The sequence below is a fragment of the Rhinolophus hipposideros genome, assembly GCF_964194185.1.
Source record: "Rhinolophus hipposideros genome assembly, chromosome: 1".
NCBI lineage: Eukaryota > Metazoa > Chordata > Mammalia > Chiroptera > Rhinolophidae > Rhinolophus > Rhinolophus hipposideros.
Genome location: NC_138047.1, coordinates 53,007,747 through 53,021,892, shown reverse-complemented (window position 1 = coordinate 53,021,892; position 14,146 = coordinate 53,007,747). Strand labels below are relative to the sequence as shown.

Here is a 14,146-nt window from a genome sequence, read left to right as displayed (position 1 = left end):
CTTGTTTTCATGCACAAGTCTAGGTGGTCTTGTCACATAAGCCACCTAATTTTACTAGCCCTAAAAGCAAAAAAATGATGTCTAAAATTGGTCTTAGCTTTATTCAAACAAGTTTTAGCAGCTATGTAAGACAAAGCACTGTTCATTAACATTTATTTGTTATTTCCCGGTTAGTATTTTAGGACATATTATTAATAAAGCAAAGGTAAGAGCTATGATCTTGAACAATCTTTGACTTCCCTATGCATCATTTATAAAAGGGAGATGAAAATACTAGTACTTGTGTCAAAGAGTAGCTTGGTATATTAAATGGCATATGGACAAACATCTGTGAATGGCCAATAAGCACTTAAATGCTAAATATTTTCAGTTACCAGGTAGTGCACATTAAGACCTTAGTAGGATATCACCACACACCCACTGGAATGGCTAAAATTATAAAGACTGACAATACCAGATGTTGCCAAGGTGGAGAAACCAGAACTCACTTATTATTGATAGAAGTGTTAAGTAATACAAACACTTTAGGAAAGGTTTGGTGATTTCTTATAACTGAACACACACCCAGAAATTCTACTACTAGGTGGAACTTGTGAGCAATAAAAATATATTTCCACAAGAGTGTTCATGGCAACTTTATTCAAAATTGAAAAAATTAGAAGTGGAAAAAGTAATCATCAGTAGACTGGGTAAGCTATCGCATATTCATTTAATGGAATGCTATACAGTACACACAAATGACTCTCAAACACTGTGGTTTCATTTATGTGAAGTCCTAAGACAGATGAAACTGATGTGTGGGTGGGAAAGGGGCATGAGTAAACAGGGATTTAAATTACATTAGGTTTATGCATTTGTCTGTATTCGGTGAATGTATTATACGAGTAAGTTTTGAGCATCTATTGTTTCAGCTAAATTTTACCTAAAATTTCACCTAAAAAACTGAAAACAAATATAAGATATCTAGTTAATGATACACATGCTGATGTATTTAAGGGAAATTGCAGGTGTCTGCAGTTTAGTTTGAAATATGTCAAAAAATGATGGACAAGTAGATGTGATTAAGTATAGTAGAATATTGTAGAATCTACTCACTAGTGTATGTAAATTTTTTCAAATTTACATATGTTTGAAAATTTTTGTAATACAATATTGGGAAAAAATGTTAGCTTTATTCCAAGTTTTTTTTAAAACATTTAGTTACTGATTGTAAGTTTTAAAAAATATTTTAAAGACATGTTTAAATTAAAAATATCTTATTCTGTTTTACCACTATGTAGTGGAATAACACAAATACTGTTTCCAAAATAGCATTGCATAACACACGAGATCTACATCTTTCATGAACACACTGCGATTTCAACAGGCTCCAAAATGGATTTTACTCGAGAAGCTCTCTGTTGTTTTCTAAGACTTCTTGTTATCATTTGAGGCTGGTTTTGTGCAAAGTTTGGTGAAAGAAGGACTTTGCCTTCTTTGGTTACACAATAAATCAGAAATATACATCTTGTAAATTGTCTCACCGTAAGAAAAAAACACATTTTTTCCTTTTTTCTTTCCAGGTGGTGGAGCTGTTGTTAGCTCGAGGGGCAAATAAAGAGCACAGGAATGTTTCTGATTACACACCTCTAAGCCTGGCTGCTTCTGGTGGCTATGTGAACATTATCAAAATATTACTAAATGCAGGAGCCGAGATTAATTCTAGGTAAGTTTTGTTCTCTCTCTACAAGCCCCTTACAAGTGTTATGTTAAAGATAGTTGCAGAACAATTATGTTTTTAATGTCATGTTTAGGACATGCCTTCATTACAAATTTAGAATCCAAATTAAGAGACTTTTTAAGATTAATTTTATTTACGTATTGAAAACTGTTGACATAGAACTTGAAAAACTATAAATTACTCTATTTCTTATGGTACTAAAAGTAAACATATCTTTCTTACGAGTTTTTATTAAGCAAATGTGCTTTAGGATGGAAAGTCCATCTTAATAATAGTCTAATAACTTAATAATCATTTTTCAGCCTAAGGCATTTTGTTGAATGAGATACAGAAAGTATTCTAGTTCTAGGTGATAAATTATTTGTGATGGAGTCTTGATAGTATCTTAAAGACTTACTAGAGCTGAGAAAAATGATTATTTTAAATAATCCTGCAAAGTAAAGAACCTTAAATAATTCCTGAAATAGAATTCTATATTGTCATCCGAGTTTTCTGGGACATTTAAAATGTATATTTTCCCTTTTGTTTCCCCCATACCTCCATCCCCAGAACTGGTAGCAAATTGGGCATTTCTCCTCTGATGTTAGCAGCTATGAATGGGCACACAGCTGCTGTTAAGCTCCTATTAGATATGGGCTCTGACATAAATGCTCAAATAGAAACCAATCGGAACACTGCCCTTACCTTAGCCTGCTTCCAAGGAAGAACTGAAGTGGTTAGTCTTCTACTTGATAGAAAAGCAAATGTGGAACACAGAGCTAAGGTAAGAAAAAGTTTGAGATTTATACATGGATTTATTGCTCATTTATTAAGTGCCAGTTATATGCCAAGTGCTTGCATCTTATACAGTTTATTTTTTTTTCACAACAAATTGACATTAGGTAAAATTATCTGCTTTTAATAGATCACATTGTAATTCAGAGAGGCTAGTAGTATCAGTGCTGAAATTTAGTTGAGTCTTTGTAATAGCTATACATACTGCTCTCTCGGATTGTTGTTGTGTTCTATTTTTCGCTCAACCTAGACTGGACTCACACCACTAATGGAAGCTGCCTCTGGCGGATATGCAGAGGTTGGCCGGGTTCTTTTGGATAAAGGTGCTGATGTTAATGCCCCTCCAGTGCCCTCCTCGAGAGATACAGCTTTAACCATAGCAGCAGATAAAGGGCATTACAAATTCTGTGAGCTTCTCATTGGCAGGTATGATGTTACCATACCCTTCATACAGGAACATGGTGTTACCAGTGATTACTGTTCTCTCTGGGCAAATTGTACTGTTAAAGAATTGAATGTGATTACTTCTATAAACTACAAGTGCATGTTTTGTTTTATTTTGTAAACCTACCTGTTATTTCCCATCCATCCAGAGCTATGATTTATTTCAATGCAACTTAGAAATATTTTTCTTCCTTTCTTGTGTGTGTATACAACTTTTAAAGTGCTATAATGAGCTATGTGAACATCCATCCAGCTGTTGTCATCCATATTCACATCTCCCACGCAGTTGGAGTTTTGCAAAGAGTACCTCTCCAAGTCTTAAAAGTCTGGCAATAATCTAAATCTTCACTGTTGATTTTTCTTGTTCTTTATAGTAACGAGGGGTTTTGAGTGAGTTAAGGAACTGTTCAGGGTATCAGGCAAGATCCAGAATAGTTTCTGCTTTTAGTCACTTTGAAGTTGCCTGCCAGACTTCCAAAGATGCTTGTCTGCTTAATTGGATTTCCTAAAGACCTTTGCATGGTGTCCAAGCAGTAGTATTTAGTAATAGCTATTATCACTACTGTTATTCACCAGGAGTCTTATCTGTTATGCCCACTGAATTCTAAATCTGCATGTTATTTTTAAATTCATTCTTTTCTGAAGCTATAAGTACATGAATACAAATAATCTGAAAAGATACAATTGCTGTTTGTATCTCTAGGATATTGTTTATTTAATATATTGATTATGATATTAACAAGATGGACTTCCATTTTTCACTAAATAAAATTTCACATTTTCTCAGTATTTGAAACTCAAAATTATGCAGTCATTATTTTTAAGATAAAACAGTTATTTTTTAATTCAGTGGTTTTTCTTTGATGACTAGAAATTCCTTGTAATGTTATTTTAAAGATAAAATACATTTTAGTCCTTGACTGTTAAACAGTTTTTATCTTTACAGAATATTTTCACAATAGTTGATTTTTATTGTTAGCTATGTCATTCCATTTCATTTTAAACCATTTTATCTGTGTCATCCATTTAGGGGAGCTCATATTGACGTACGTAACAAGAAGGGGAACACTCCATTGTGGCTAGCAGCAAATGGTGGACACCTTGATGTGGTTCAGTTATTGGTGCAAGCAGGCGCAGATGTGGATGCAGCAGATAACCGCAAGATAACTCCTCTCATGGCCGCATTTAGAAAGGTAGAAGCCTTTCATCCTCATTCACATGGCTGTTTCTCAGTTAGGCTGTGAAGTGCACAGTTTGATGATTACCATAGACTTTCATTTTAGGATTTAACATAAGTTTTGAAAGCAGTCAGATAATAAGCAAATAATCATTCTGATGGCAACATGGAAAGGTAGATACAAATATCTCAGAAAAGCTATTAATATCACCCATACTGGGCATAAAAGCTAAGTACACTTTTAAAAATAAGCAGTATTTTCAGAATCTAGTTACAATCTTTTATCTTTCACATACTGTAAATCCAATTAAGATAACTAATTGCTTGGAAAAAAGGAATTGAATAATGAAAACCCAGCTGCCAGTATTTGAAACTACTGAAAATTAAGTATACAATATCCATATGTAGAAATACATTTTATGAAAGTGAGAGAAACTGTTTCTCTGGTGCATATCATAGGGCTGTGTATAAGTAATTTGATTTAATAATTTGGTTGATTTCTTAAATGGAGTTTTAGTTTGTTAGAACACCAGATTAATATTTCAAGGATTATAATTTTGAGTTTTGTCATTCTGAGATGTGTGTAAAATCCCTTGTAGATTGTTTTGTTGTATTGACAATTTTTGCTAAATAAATTGCAGGAAATAATTTCTTCTTTTTTCTCTTAGTCTCTGACTTCTGCTCTTCATACCACCTCTTCCCTGGCTATTTTAGCTACTGCCTCTGTATTTCTTTTTCCTTACCAATCAAACTTATTCTTTCTCTCTGTCTACCTACCTCTTCTCCAAGCAAGCTAGAATATCATAATCAACTTAACCTTCCACATTAGTATCCTCTTCAAGAACCTTTTCTTGTTTTCCCAGTCCCTAATACTTTGAAATCCAATCTTAGTGTTTTATCCAAAGCCACAATCTGGTGCTCTGGAGCTCATGTCATTATGAGTCCCTTGTGTGAAGTCTCCTCGCTTGGCCTTTTCTTTGTCCTTGCCTCCTACGTGACCTTCGTTCTCATCTCAGAACTGCCCATGTCCTTCCTAATTTTTCCAAGTTTACTTATTCTTTAGATGTAATTTAAATCTGCCCCTTTACAAAATCTCTTCTCATTCTGTTTGAGATAATATAATCTCCTAAAAGTTGTAGAAGTTCTACAGTCTGCTATTATCTTCATCATTTATTTTGGCAAATATGTATATCTTGTTACTACTCTAATATCTAACATGGGTATATCTTACCTTTCCAAGTAAACTTAGCTCCTTAACAATGGTGCTTATCTTAACAATAGTGCTTATCTTGAATTCATTCCACTATTTTTTTAGTGCCTACCATGTGTAACTGTAATGGGGTTGGGATATTATATTGTATGGCGTACAGCAACCATTTAAAAAAAAAAGTGTGATTTAATCAGGAAGGTCAGATCCACACAGAGTCAGGTACCTGTGAGTTGTTCCATTTAAATAGTTTAACTACTGCAGAAGTGTTGGTGAGATATGGAAGAATGATGCAAATAGCATTTGAGCTATTCATTAAAAGATAAGGATAGTTTTAAAAGGTACAGATTAAAAGGAAGGGAAGGATGCCATTGGGGAAGTATGCTGAATATAAACAGCTGTTTATCCAGACCAGCTAACTTACAGGTGTCGTGTCAGAGAGCAGTAGTGTGGATTGAAGAAAGTGGATAGCCTCTTGAATGCTGGACTGAAGATTTTGAACTTCCACTTAGATACTGAACAGTTATAGTGTATAATATAACCATAGCTCTCATGCTTTAGGAAAATGCATTTATTTTTTTCACATTACCTAGAACAGTGCTATGCATTCAGTTTTTATCTGAAAGAACAGATTGTTATTTCTACTTTTTTAATGCTTAGAACTGAAAAATGCTCATTTCTATTGCTAGCTAGGTAAAAAAGAGGAATATTTTTTCCCTTTCAGATATAACCCCCATGTCTTCATATTTCTTGATTTTTTAAATTCAGAGTGATTTAGATTTTAAGTCAGGTTATTCTGTACTCTTTTGAGATGAGAATGAAAGTAGATTTATTTGAACAAAAGCCTCTTTTTCATTTAAAGAGCAAAAAATACCCAATTAAGTCTTTATTTTTTGTAACATTAATTTTTTGTAGCCAAAGGAATCTTAGTTAAGACAGACTGTAGATTTATTGAATCCTGTTAGTATCTGCTTAATATTTTTATTATTAATATCTATTTTTTAGGGTCATGTGAAGGTGGTGCGCTACTTAGTCAAAGAAGTCAATCAGTTTCCATCAGATTCTGAATGTATGAGATACATAGCAACCATCACTGATAAGGTAATATATTGATCAAATTCATCCCACTGTATGAGTTAGTGATCCCATTTGGCTTTATATACATATATCCCACGCTAAGAAAATAGTCGTAGTTTGAACAATAATGTGTGGTATATAGCAATTTTCATTTAGCTAGTATTTGGGAAGGAAGTATGCTACCTATTTAAGAGACTCTTCATATTACTTAATGAAGCAATAAAACATTCTCTGTGACAGAATTACTTTTATCTTTTTAAATAGTACTGAACTAATTTAATTTTATGTAAACACTAAACAATCTAAAGCACATTTTGTTATTATTCATTAGTGCTATAATCTATATATGTTTATCTAGACTGGTGTCTATTCTGAGAGGAACAAGCCCAGTGGGTTTTTTTTAAATATCTAAACAGAAATGAACATAATAGTTTTAATCATGGGAAGGAAACTTTAATGTCTTCAACGTAATATAAAAGTTGGAGTAACTGTCAGCTTAAGAATGAACTGGCTAGGATTTTTGCAGAAAAAGTAGAGAAGATAAAATAAATCCCATTAGAGATCTAATTGAGTTTTTCCACTGGTGACATTTGATTTTGAGTTTATACTAATGTTTAAATAAAATCCTAAGACATGCTGTGAAAATCTAACGAGGTTAAAAGAATCTAAAAATGTCTTTCTGTTACATTTTCTCAGCCATTATTACATAATAGGGAGCAGCTTTCCCCTATAGGTTTTATTTAACATAGATAATTGACTGTCTTGCCTGCCTCTAGATTCCTATGATAAATAAAATTCTTGGATACCACTGGGTTTTTTGAAGAAGAGATTAAAAATGAAGCTTTTATTTTAATACAGTAATATCCCTTTCCTGTCAAAAACAGTATTTTTGAGAATGAAAGTACTAAGAAAAGTCTATAAATACCTGTGTCTATGAGTTTTTAATTAGTGATTCTTTCACATAAAGTTGTAGCAACAAAGCTTAAATATGTGAGAACAGTTGTTGCCAATTAAGTACTTTAAAATTTTTTAAATTTGTTTTTTATTGATATTGACCTTTTCCTTAAGCCCACTAACCAGCTAACAAATTATCACAGCTATTTGCTGTGTGATTCCTTGTATTGTATTACAGGAGTAAATAATTTTAGTTTCTGAAGTACCAGTCAAATGGATATTAATTTGAAGAGCAGTAGAAGTTCTTTGCTTGTGTATTTTAAAAAATATGCTTTTATTTGCACTCTTTTTTGCCCTACTAGTGATCTTTTTTGTTTCTGTTCATTCAAGTACTTTAATTAATATCTGCATGCTTTCAGGAATATTTCTAAATGTGAATTGCTTTTTTGAGGCTGGAAACATCTTAATTTTTCATTTTAGGAGATGCTGAAGAAGTGTCATCTTTGTATGGAATCAATAGTACAAGCCAAAGATAGACAGGCTGCTGAAGCAAACAAAAATGCCAGCATTTTGTTAGAGGAGTTAGACTTGGAAAAGGTAATGATAACATTTACATGTGAAAAATACCTACTTTCTTCCTTCCTGCTTTTACCCCCCTCTAATTTGCAATCTACTCTTCTTTGTTTTGTTTCATTTTGTTGTTATTTATGCTTTAAATTATGTACATGCTTTTCTGGCTCAAATAGTAGAGAATTACAAATATTTTAAATATCATTAAAATAATTTTCTTTGTATTCAAATTAATAAAATTTTTATTATAGGAACTACAGTGATTTGGAAGTCCGAAAACCTAGCCTCAAATATTCTAAGAATTTTAATCATATTTCAATTAATGAGTTCATAGCCCCCATCCAAATCTATACTTCATTCATCCTAGACCTTGTAATTTGTTGCCAACAGATTTACTAGAAGCACCAAATGCACTACTAAGGCATAATCAACTAGTGAAATACAACCACTTGGTGGAATATTTAATATTAGAGTCCATTTTTTAAATGAATGATTTTTCTTCTCCTTTTTCAGTGATGACTACAGCATCATTCCCATTTATTCCCAAGGGGGATAGAATACTCCAAACAAGATATAGTTTGGCCAGTCCCATAGCTCCTTCTCTTTCCCCTCTTTGTCAGTAATTCTGTACTCTAGAATGTAATAGAAATAGTAATCACAGCAGGAAAAGAATTGGCTGGCCTTGAATATAATGGAATACATATTCTGCCATATTTCATCATAAAAAGGTTAAAGTACAATAAAATTTAACATGTACCATTTAAATTTATAAAGGATGTACAGTGATAATTACAAACCTTTTGGATTTGAGTTGGGTTCATTCTTTTTGATTATACTTGCTGACTTTGGTAAGCTGTATATTTCATTATTTCATCTTGCATAACGAAAATATGAATTATTCTAAACTGTTTTTTTCTAATTTAAATGTGAAATACACTAGTATTTTCTGGAAAATGTAATATTAGAGGTTCTTCATTTTAATAAAAAATCGGGTTTAGACTCTGATCAAACAAAAGTTAGCTTTTTTGGCCATTTTGAAGTTTTAAAAAAAATATGAGCACATTGAGAATACTTACTATAAACACTATAACTATTACTTGACCTGTTTTTACATTTGATTTCATCTAGTACTGAAATGCCTACTAAATACTAGGCAATATAATAGGATCAAGTTTTATGATAGAACATGTATTATTTTAGTCTTCTCGGTAAAAATATTATTTCCTTCATATTATGGATGAAAAAGTTAAGTAACCTACCTAAGCTAGGCTAGGATTGAACTGTTTTTTTCATTCTGTTCCTGGTTCCTAGAACCAAATTCCCTGGTTCCCTCTCCTTCCTTAATTGAAGGTAACCTACCTTAGTTCTTTCTTTCTAAAGTGTTAATATTTTAATATCCTGTTCTTGCATTACTCTTCTTACTTTTAAATGTTAGAATCTCTAAGTAATAGTTATTTTATGAATTGTGTCTTTTTGCATTTTTATGAATCTAGAAAATATTTTTTCTAAAGCTAAGACATAGATACCTATTTTTAAATAAAATCTTTAATTTTTTTTCATTCCTCTGATATTTATACATTACATTAAATTCATTTAGGGATTTAGTGCATACCTGTGTATTAACAAAGGAGGAAGCAGCTTTTAGGAGATACCCTATTAAGGAGATCTGTTCTCAATCAACCTCAATATTTTTTTTCTTTGTTACAATAATGTGTTCTACTTAAAACTGTGTAATATGCAAAGATAACTAAAGTAAAACATAATGTCATCACTGTTAGTTAACTAAAGTTCAAAACCTTGTATGGTAACTAAAGTTCTCACCTCTACAATTACCTATAAAGACTTTTAAGGTCTTACATGATCTGTCTACCCACACTACTCCGTACACCCCTCTGATCTTATTTTTTTATTAGTTTCTCTTAGTCACATTGCTCCATCCATGCTGACTATCCTTTTTTTGCTCTTGCTGTGCCTTCTCCCTTTAATGTTCCTTCCAGATACCTCATATTTTTAGTCACTCTCCCACAAGTACTCTTCCTACTCTTCTTGCTGCCCTTCTTTATTTTTACTTTCTAATCTTCTAAATACTGTATTTTACTTAGTTAATCTTGTTTATCTCTCTACCACTAGAATGTATGCACCACAAAATGGTACCGGGCATGTTGTAGGTACTCAATAAATACTTGATGAGCAATGAAATATTCAATATATGGAGATGGTGTATTTTTCTAAAAAGCAGAATCATGCAAATATTACTCAAATACTTTCTTCTCAAATATTACTCAAATACTTGCTTCTCCCTCTTGGTAATTGATGGCTATTGTCAGTTGATTGTGATTTAAATAACTGCTAAATACACTCACTCCACAGTAAGTTTGTGTCCAGCTTTTTGTCACTACAAATAATGTTGCAATAAACATCTTTATACATTCCTATATTTTGGTGCTTTTTATTTTTATGGGGCAAATTTCTTCATCTGGGTCAATATATTTTAAATTTGACGCTTTGAAAGTATTTTCCTACTACCATCAGTAATACATTAGTGTCATTTTCTTGAATTCTTGCCAGCATTTCTTAACCTTGATGTTCATGTTTTCAAGAACCTCAGATTTAAATCAAGTCTAAAGGAACTTGTTTCAAATGTCAGTACACATTTTTCCATATTAAATTAAAACTCAAAGGTGATAAATAATTCTTAAGCATAAATTAATTAGACGTAAATTGATTCTTCCACATGCACTGATACTTTATAAATAACTTTGAATGGGGGTGGTAGATACATAGAATTCTAACTTACAGAGGAGGCTCTTCTCTTGAACTCTAGCTTAGTATTTCCAAATGAAAAATTACTAGATTGGGATCTGATAAGGTTTGGTTCACTTTTTTTTAGTTACGATTTACATCTAGGAAAATAAACTTTTTTGCCTTTTGAGAGTACATTCTGTCTCCATCATTTCTGATTTAGAAACATCACTGGGGTTGGTTTTGTCTGGTTTAAGTCACTGTTCTGCATGGATGATTTGTTGCTTGTATAAAAATGCTTTGTTGATCAGCTTTTCTATTATAATTTGAAATTTTTGGTTAATAGGCTTGTAAAAACTGCTGCTGAGAATACTGCCCATTGTATTTCTCAGATTCACGCTCTTATCATTCAGCAAACATTTATTTGCTATGTGGTAGAGTCTTCACTCTGGAGCATTTCATGTGGTTGGACTGTGGAATCCCCATGTATTTCACTGCTTGTTCTCTTAGGACATGAACAACTAGGTTATGTTCATGGCTGTTAGAACCCTTTCGTGCACATTGTTGGTTTGCATTTTTGATATTTGTTCCTCCTTCCACTTTATTACTTGGCGTTTCTCACCCTACCTTTCTCTTTATAAACTTTCATAACCTTCTAGGGAGCAGAGCAATGTAGAGAGCATGTTTTAAAAATGTTCTTAATAGAGATTTTCAGTCGGATTTTTGGCCATCTCCAGAAGCTTGCAATATGCCCATCCCACAATTTCAATTTTGTACACATTTCATTCTCTGAGTAAACTTTCTATCTTTTCAGCTTTACTCCCTCCTAGAATTCTACCTCCAACAATCCTAGTAACACTCTGCCTACCAATAAATTACAGGATCCATTTATTCTACCACCCTTTACTGTTCCTTGTTCTTTTCTTTCTGCTTATTCTCACCTGTGCCCTAGTAACTAAATGTGTCTAGGGAAAAAAAGCAAAAACATTCAACCTTGATGAGTAATTTTACTTTAAATGTGTGACAGTGACCCCTTTGATGCTCGCAGTAGTCATTCTACATTTCCCCAGTTTAATTCATTCTCCCACTCATCTATACCACTGTTTATTACTTTCTCCTTTAGCTTTTGACTCCCAATACATGCTTTCCTCACCTTCAGTTGGTCACCTAGCATCCTACATCACTGAGAAAACAAGCATCAGAAGAAAACTGCCATACTTTTCTCATCCCATCTACCCACCCACCAATCCTTGTACCCATATACTTTCTACCAGTTACTAAATAAATATTTTGTAACCAGTCCCTCCATTTGTGAACTAGATCCCATCTGACCTCCCTTACTCAAAACACTGTTTTAGCAATTTTCTTCAATCATTTATCCCCCCTCCTAGATCATTCTCATCATCATACAAGCTTTTTTCTCCAATCCTAAAAAAACCTTTGATTCCTGCAACCCCTCCCCTCCCCTCAGTTTTCAGCTACAAGCCCATTTCTTTACTCCCCTTTGCAGCAAAACCCCTTGTCTTTTTTCGGCTGTCTCCAATTCTTCCTCTTTTATGAATCTACTCCTGCCAGGCTCTTACTCCCATAACTCCACCCAAAACAAACTATGCTTTTATGGTCTGCAGTGACTTTCACTAGCTAAATTCAATGATTACTTCTCTATCTGCATAGTACTAAGCCCAGTAACATCTAACATACTCTCTTTACTTGGCCTCCTTTACACTACAGACTCTTGGTTTTTCTCCTACCTTGCTGGATGTTTCTTCTGTGTCTCCTTTGCTAGTTCCTCCTCGTCTCCCCTCTTAGTGAGCCCCTTAACTCATTACATGATCTACTTCTTTATCCATTGGTCACCTCATGCTGCTTCTTAACTTTAAATATATACCAGCTGGTCCCAAATTTATATCTTTAGCCCAGACATCTTCCCTAAACACCAGTCTGACATACCCAACTTGCTACTCAGCGTGTCCATTTGGATTAATAGACATCTCCTACTCGTGTCGAAATGGGAACTCCTGATCTTTGCCCACCCCAGACCCACAACTCTGTCTGTGATTGCTCAGGCTGAAAACCTTAGTTATCCTTGATTCCTCTCAATCCTCTAATGCGTGAGAAAATCTTGTTATCTTTGCCTTAGAACTATATCTAGAATCCTAATCAATTTTTATGACTTCTCACCCTAGTTCAAATCATTAATATCATCTCGTAATTCCATGTATTAATTACCACTGTATGTTATTTAACTGGTCTCCTTGATTCCATTATTACTATTTATTCTCTGTTTAGCACTTAGAGTGATCCTCTTAAATCGTTTAAATCAAATCACGTCACTCTTCTCCTGAAAACCCTTGGAATAAAACATGGTCTTTAAAATGCTCTGCTGGGCCTTGGGTGAGCAAGCCCCCATACTCTCTCTGACAGTCATTTTCTACTGTTCTCAGCTATACTGGCTTACTTGAACATACTTACAGCTTATGTATCGGCTATTCTCTTTGCCTGAAATACTTCAAATCTTTTAGATGTTTCCTTATACTTCATCTTCATGAGGCTTACTCTAATCACCCTATTTAAAATCAAAACTCCTTCCTTACTTGTCTCCATATACACACTTCTCTTCCTTCTGTTTTAGTATTCCTGGTTTGCATTGTTCTTAACACCTTTGAAAAACTATATATAGTCGACCGACCTTCCATCTGCAGGTTTCACATATGCAAATTCACCTAACTGAGGATCGAATATATTTAGAGGGGGAAAAAATGTTAAGTTGTTGCTCACATGTACTATGTAGGTAGGCCTACCATGGTTTTGTTTGTACCAAATGTGCAGATTTTTTTTTGGTTATTATTTCCTAAAAATTTACAGTGTGACAACTATAGTTAGGTTGGTGCAAAAGTAATTGTGGTTTAAAAGTTTAAAAATAATTGCAGAAAATACAATTACTTTTGCACCAACCTAATAGCATTTACATTATATTAGATATTACAGGTCACTTAGAGATGATTTAAAGTATACAAGAGGAGGCTGTATATAGGTTATATGCAAATACTGTGCCATTTCATGTGAGGGACTTGAGCATCCTGGGATTTTAGTATCCATAGGATGTGGGAGCTGGTCCTGGAACAAATCCCCCTTCGTTACTGAGGGATGACTATAATGTGTTTATTATGTTTATCATCGGTTCGTCCGCCACCTCCAACTAAATGTTAACTTCCTAACACCCGTTAAATGTTAGTGTCATAAATTAACATATTGCCTGACACATATTAAACCCCCTACATTTTAACTATATCAGTATCATCATCATCACCTTTAATTGAGCTTTGAAGTCTCTGAGCTGTCTCTTCCATCACCTCTCACCTGTAGTACTGAAGTAGGCTTCTTAGGAGTCTCCCTTATAAGTAAATACCTTTGCCTCTGTCACCTTCGTCCCAGTGTAATTCTTCCACAGTTCCCTTGGTTTTCTAAGGTGGGATTGCCTCACTCTCTCAAAAATCTTCAGTCTCTCTTCATATTCTGCATGGGAAATCCCAAACATTGA

At 33.6% G+C, this 14,146-nt stretch overlaps 1 protein-coding gene across 1 annotated transcript in view; it reads left to right on the top strand.

Moving 5' to 3' along the window:
* The window catches only part of ANKRD17 (ankyrin repeat domain 17), a 151,227-nt gene that overhangs the window by 111,940 nt on the left and 25,141 nt on the right, over positions 1-14,146 (top strand). Inside the window, 6 exon segments of the mRNA XM_081054581.1 lie at positions 1,563-1,705; positions 2,270-2,483; positions 2,745-2,920; positions 3,969-4,131; positions 6,328-6,423; positions 7,774-7,890. Of these exon segments, the coding sequence (XP_080910707.1) occupies positions 1,563-1,705; positions 2,270-2,483; positions 2,745-2,920; positions 3,969-4,131; positions 6,328-6,423; positions 7,774-7,890 (909 nt within the window).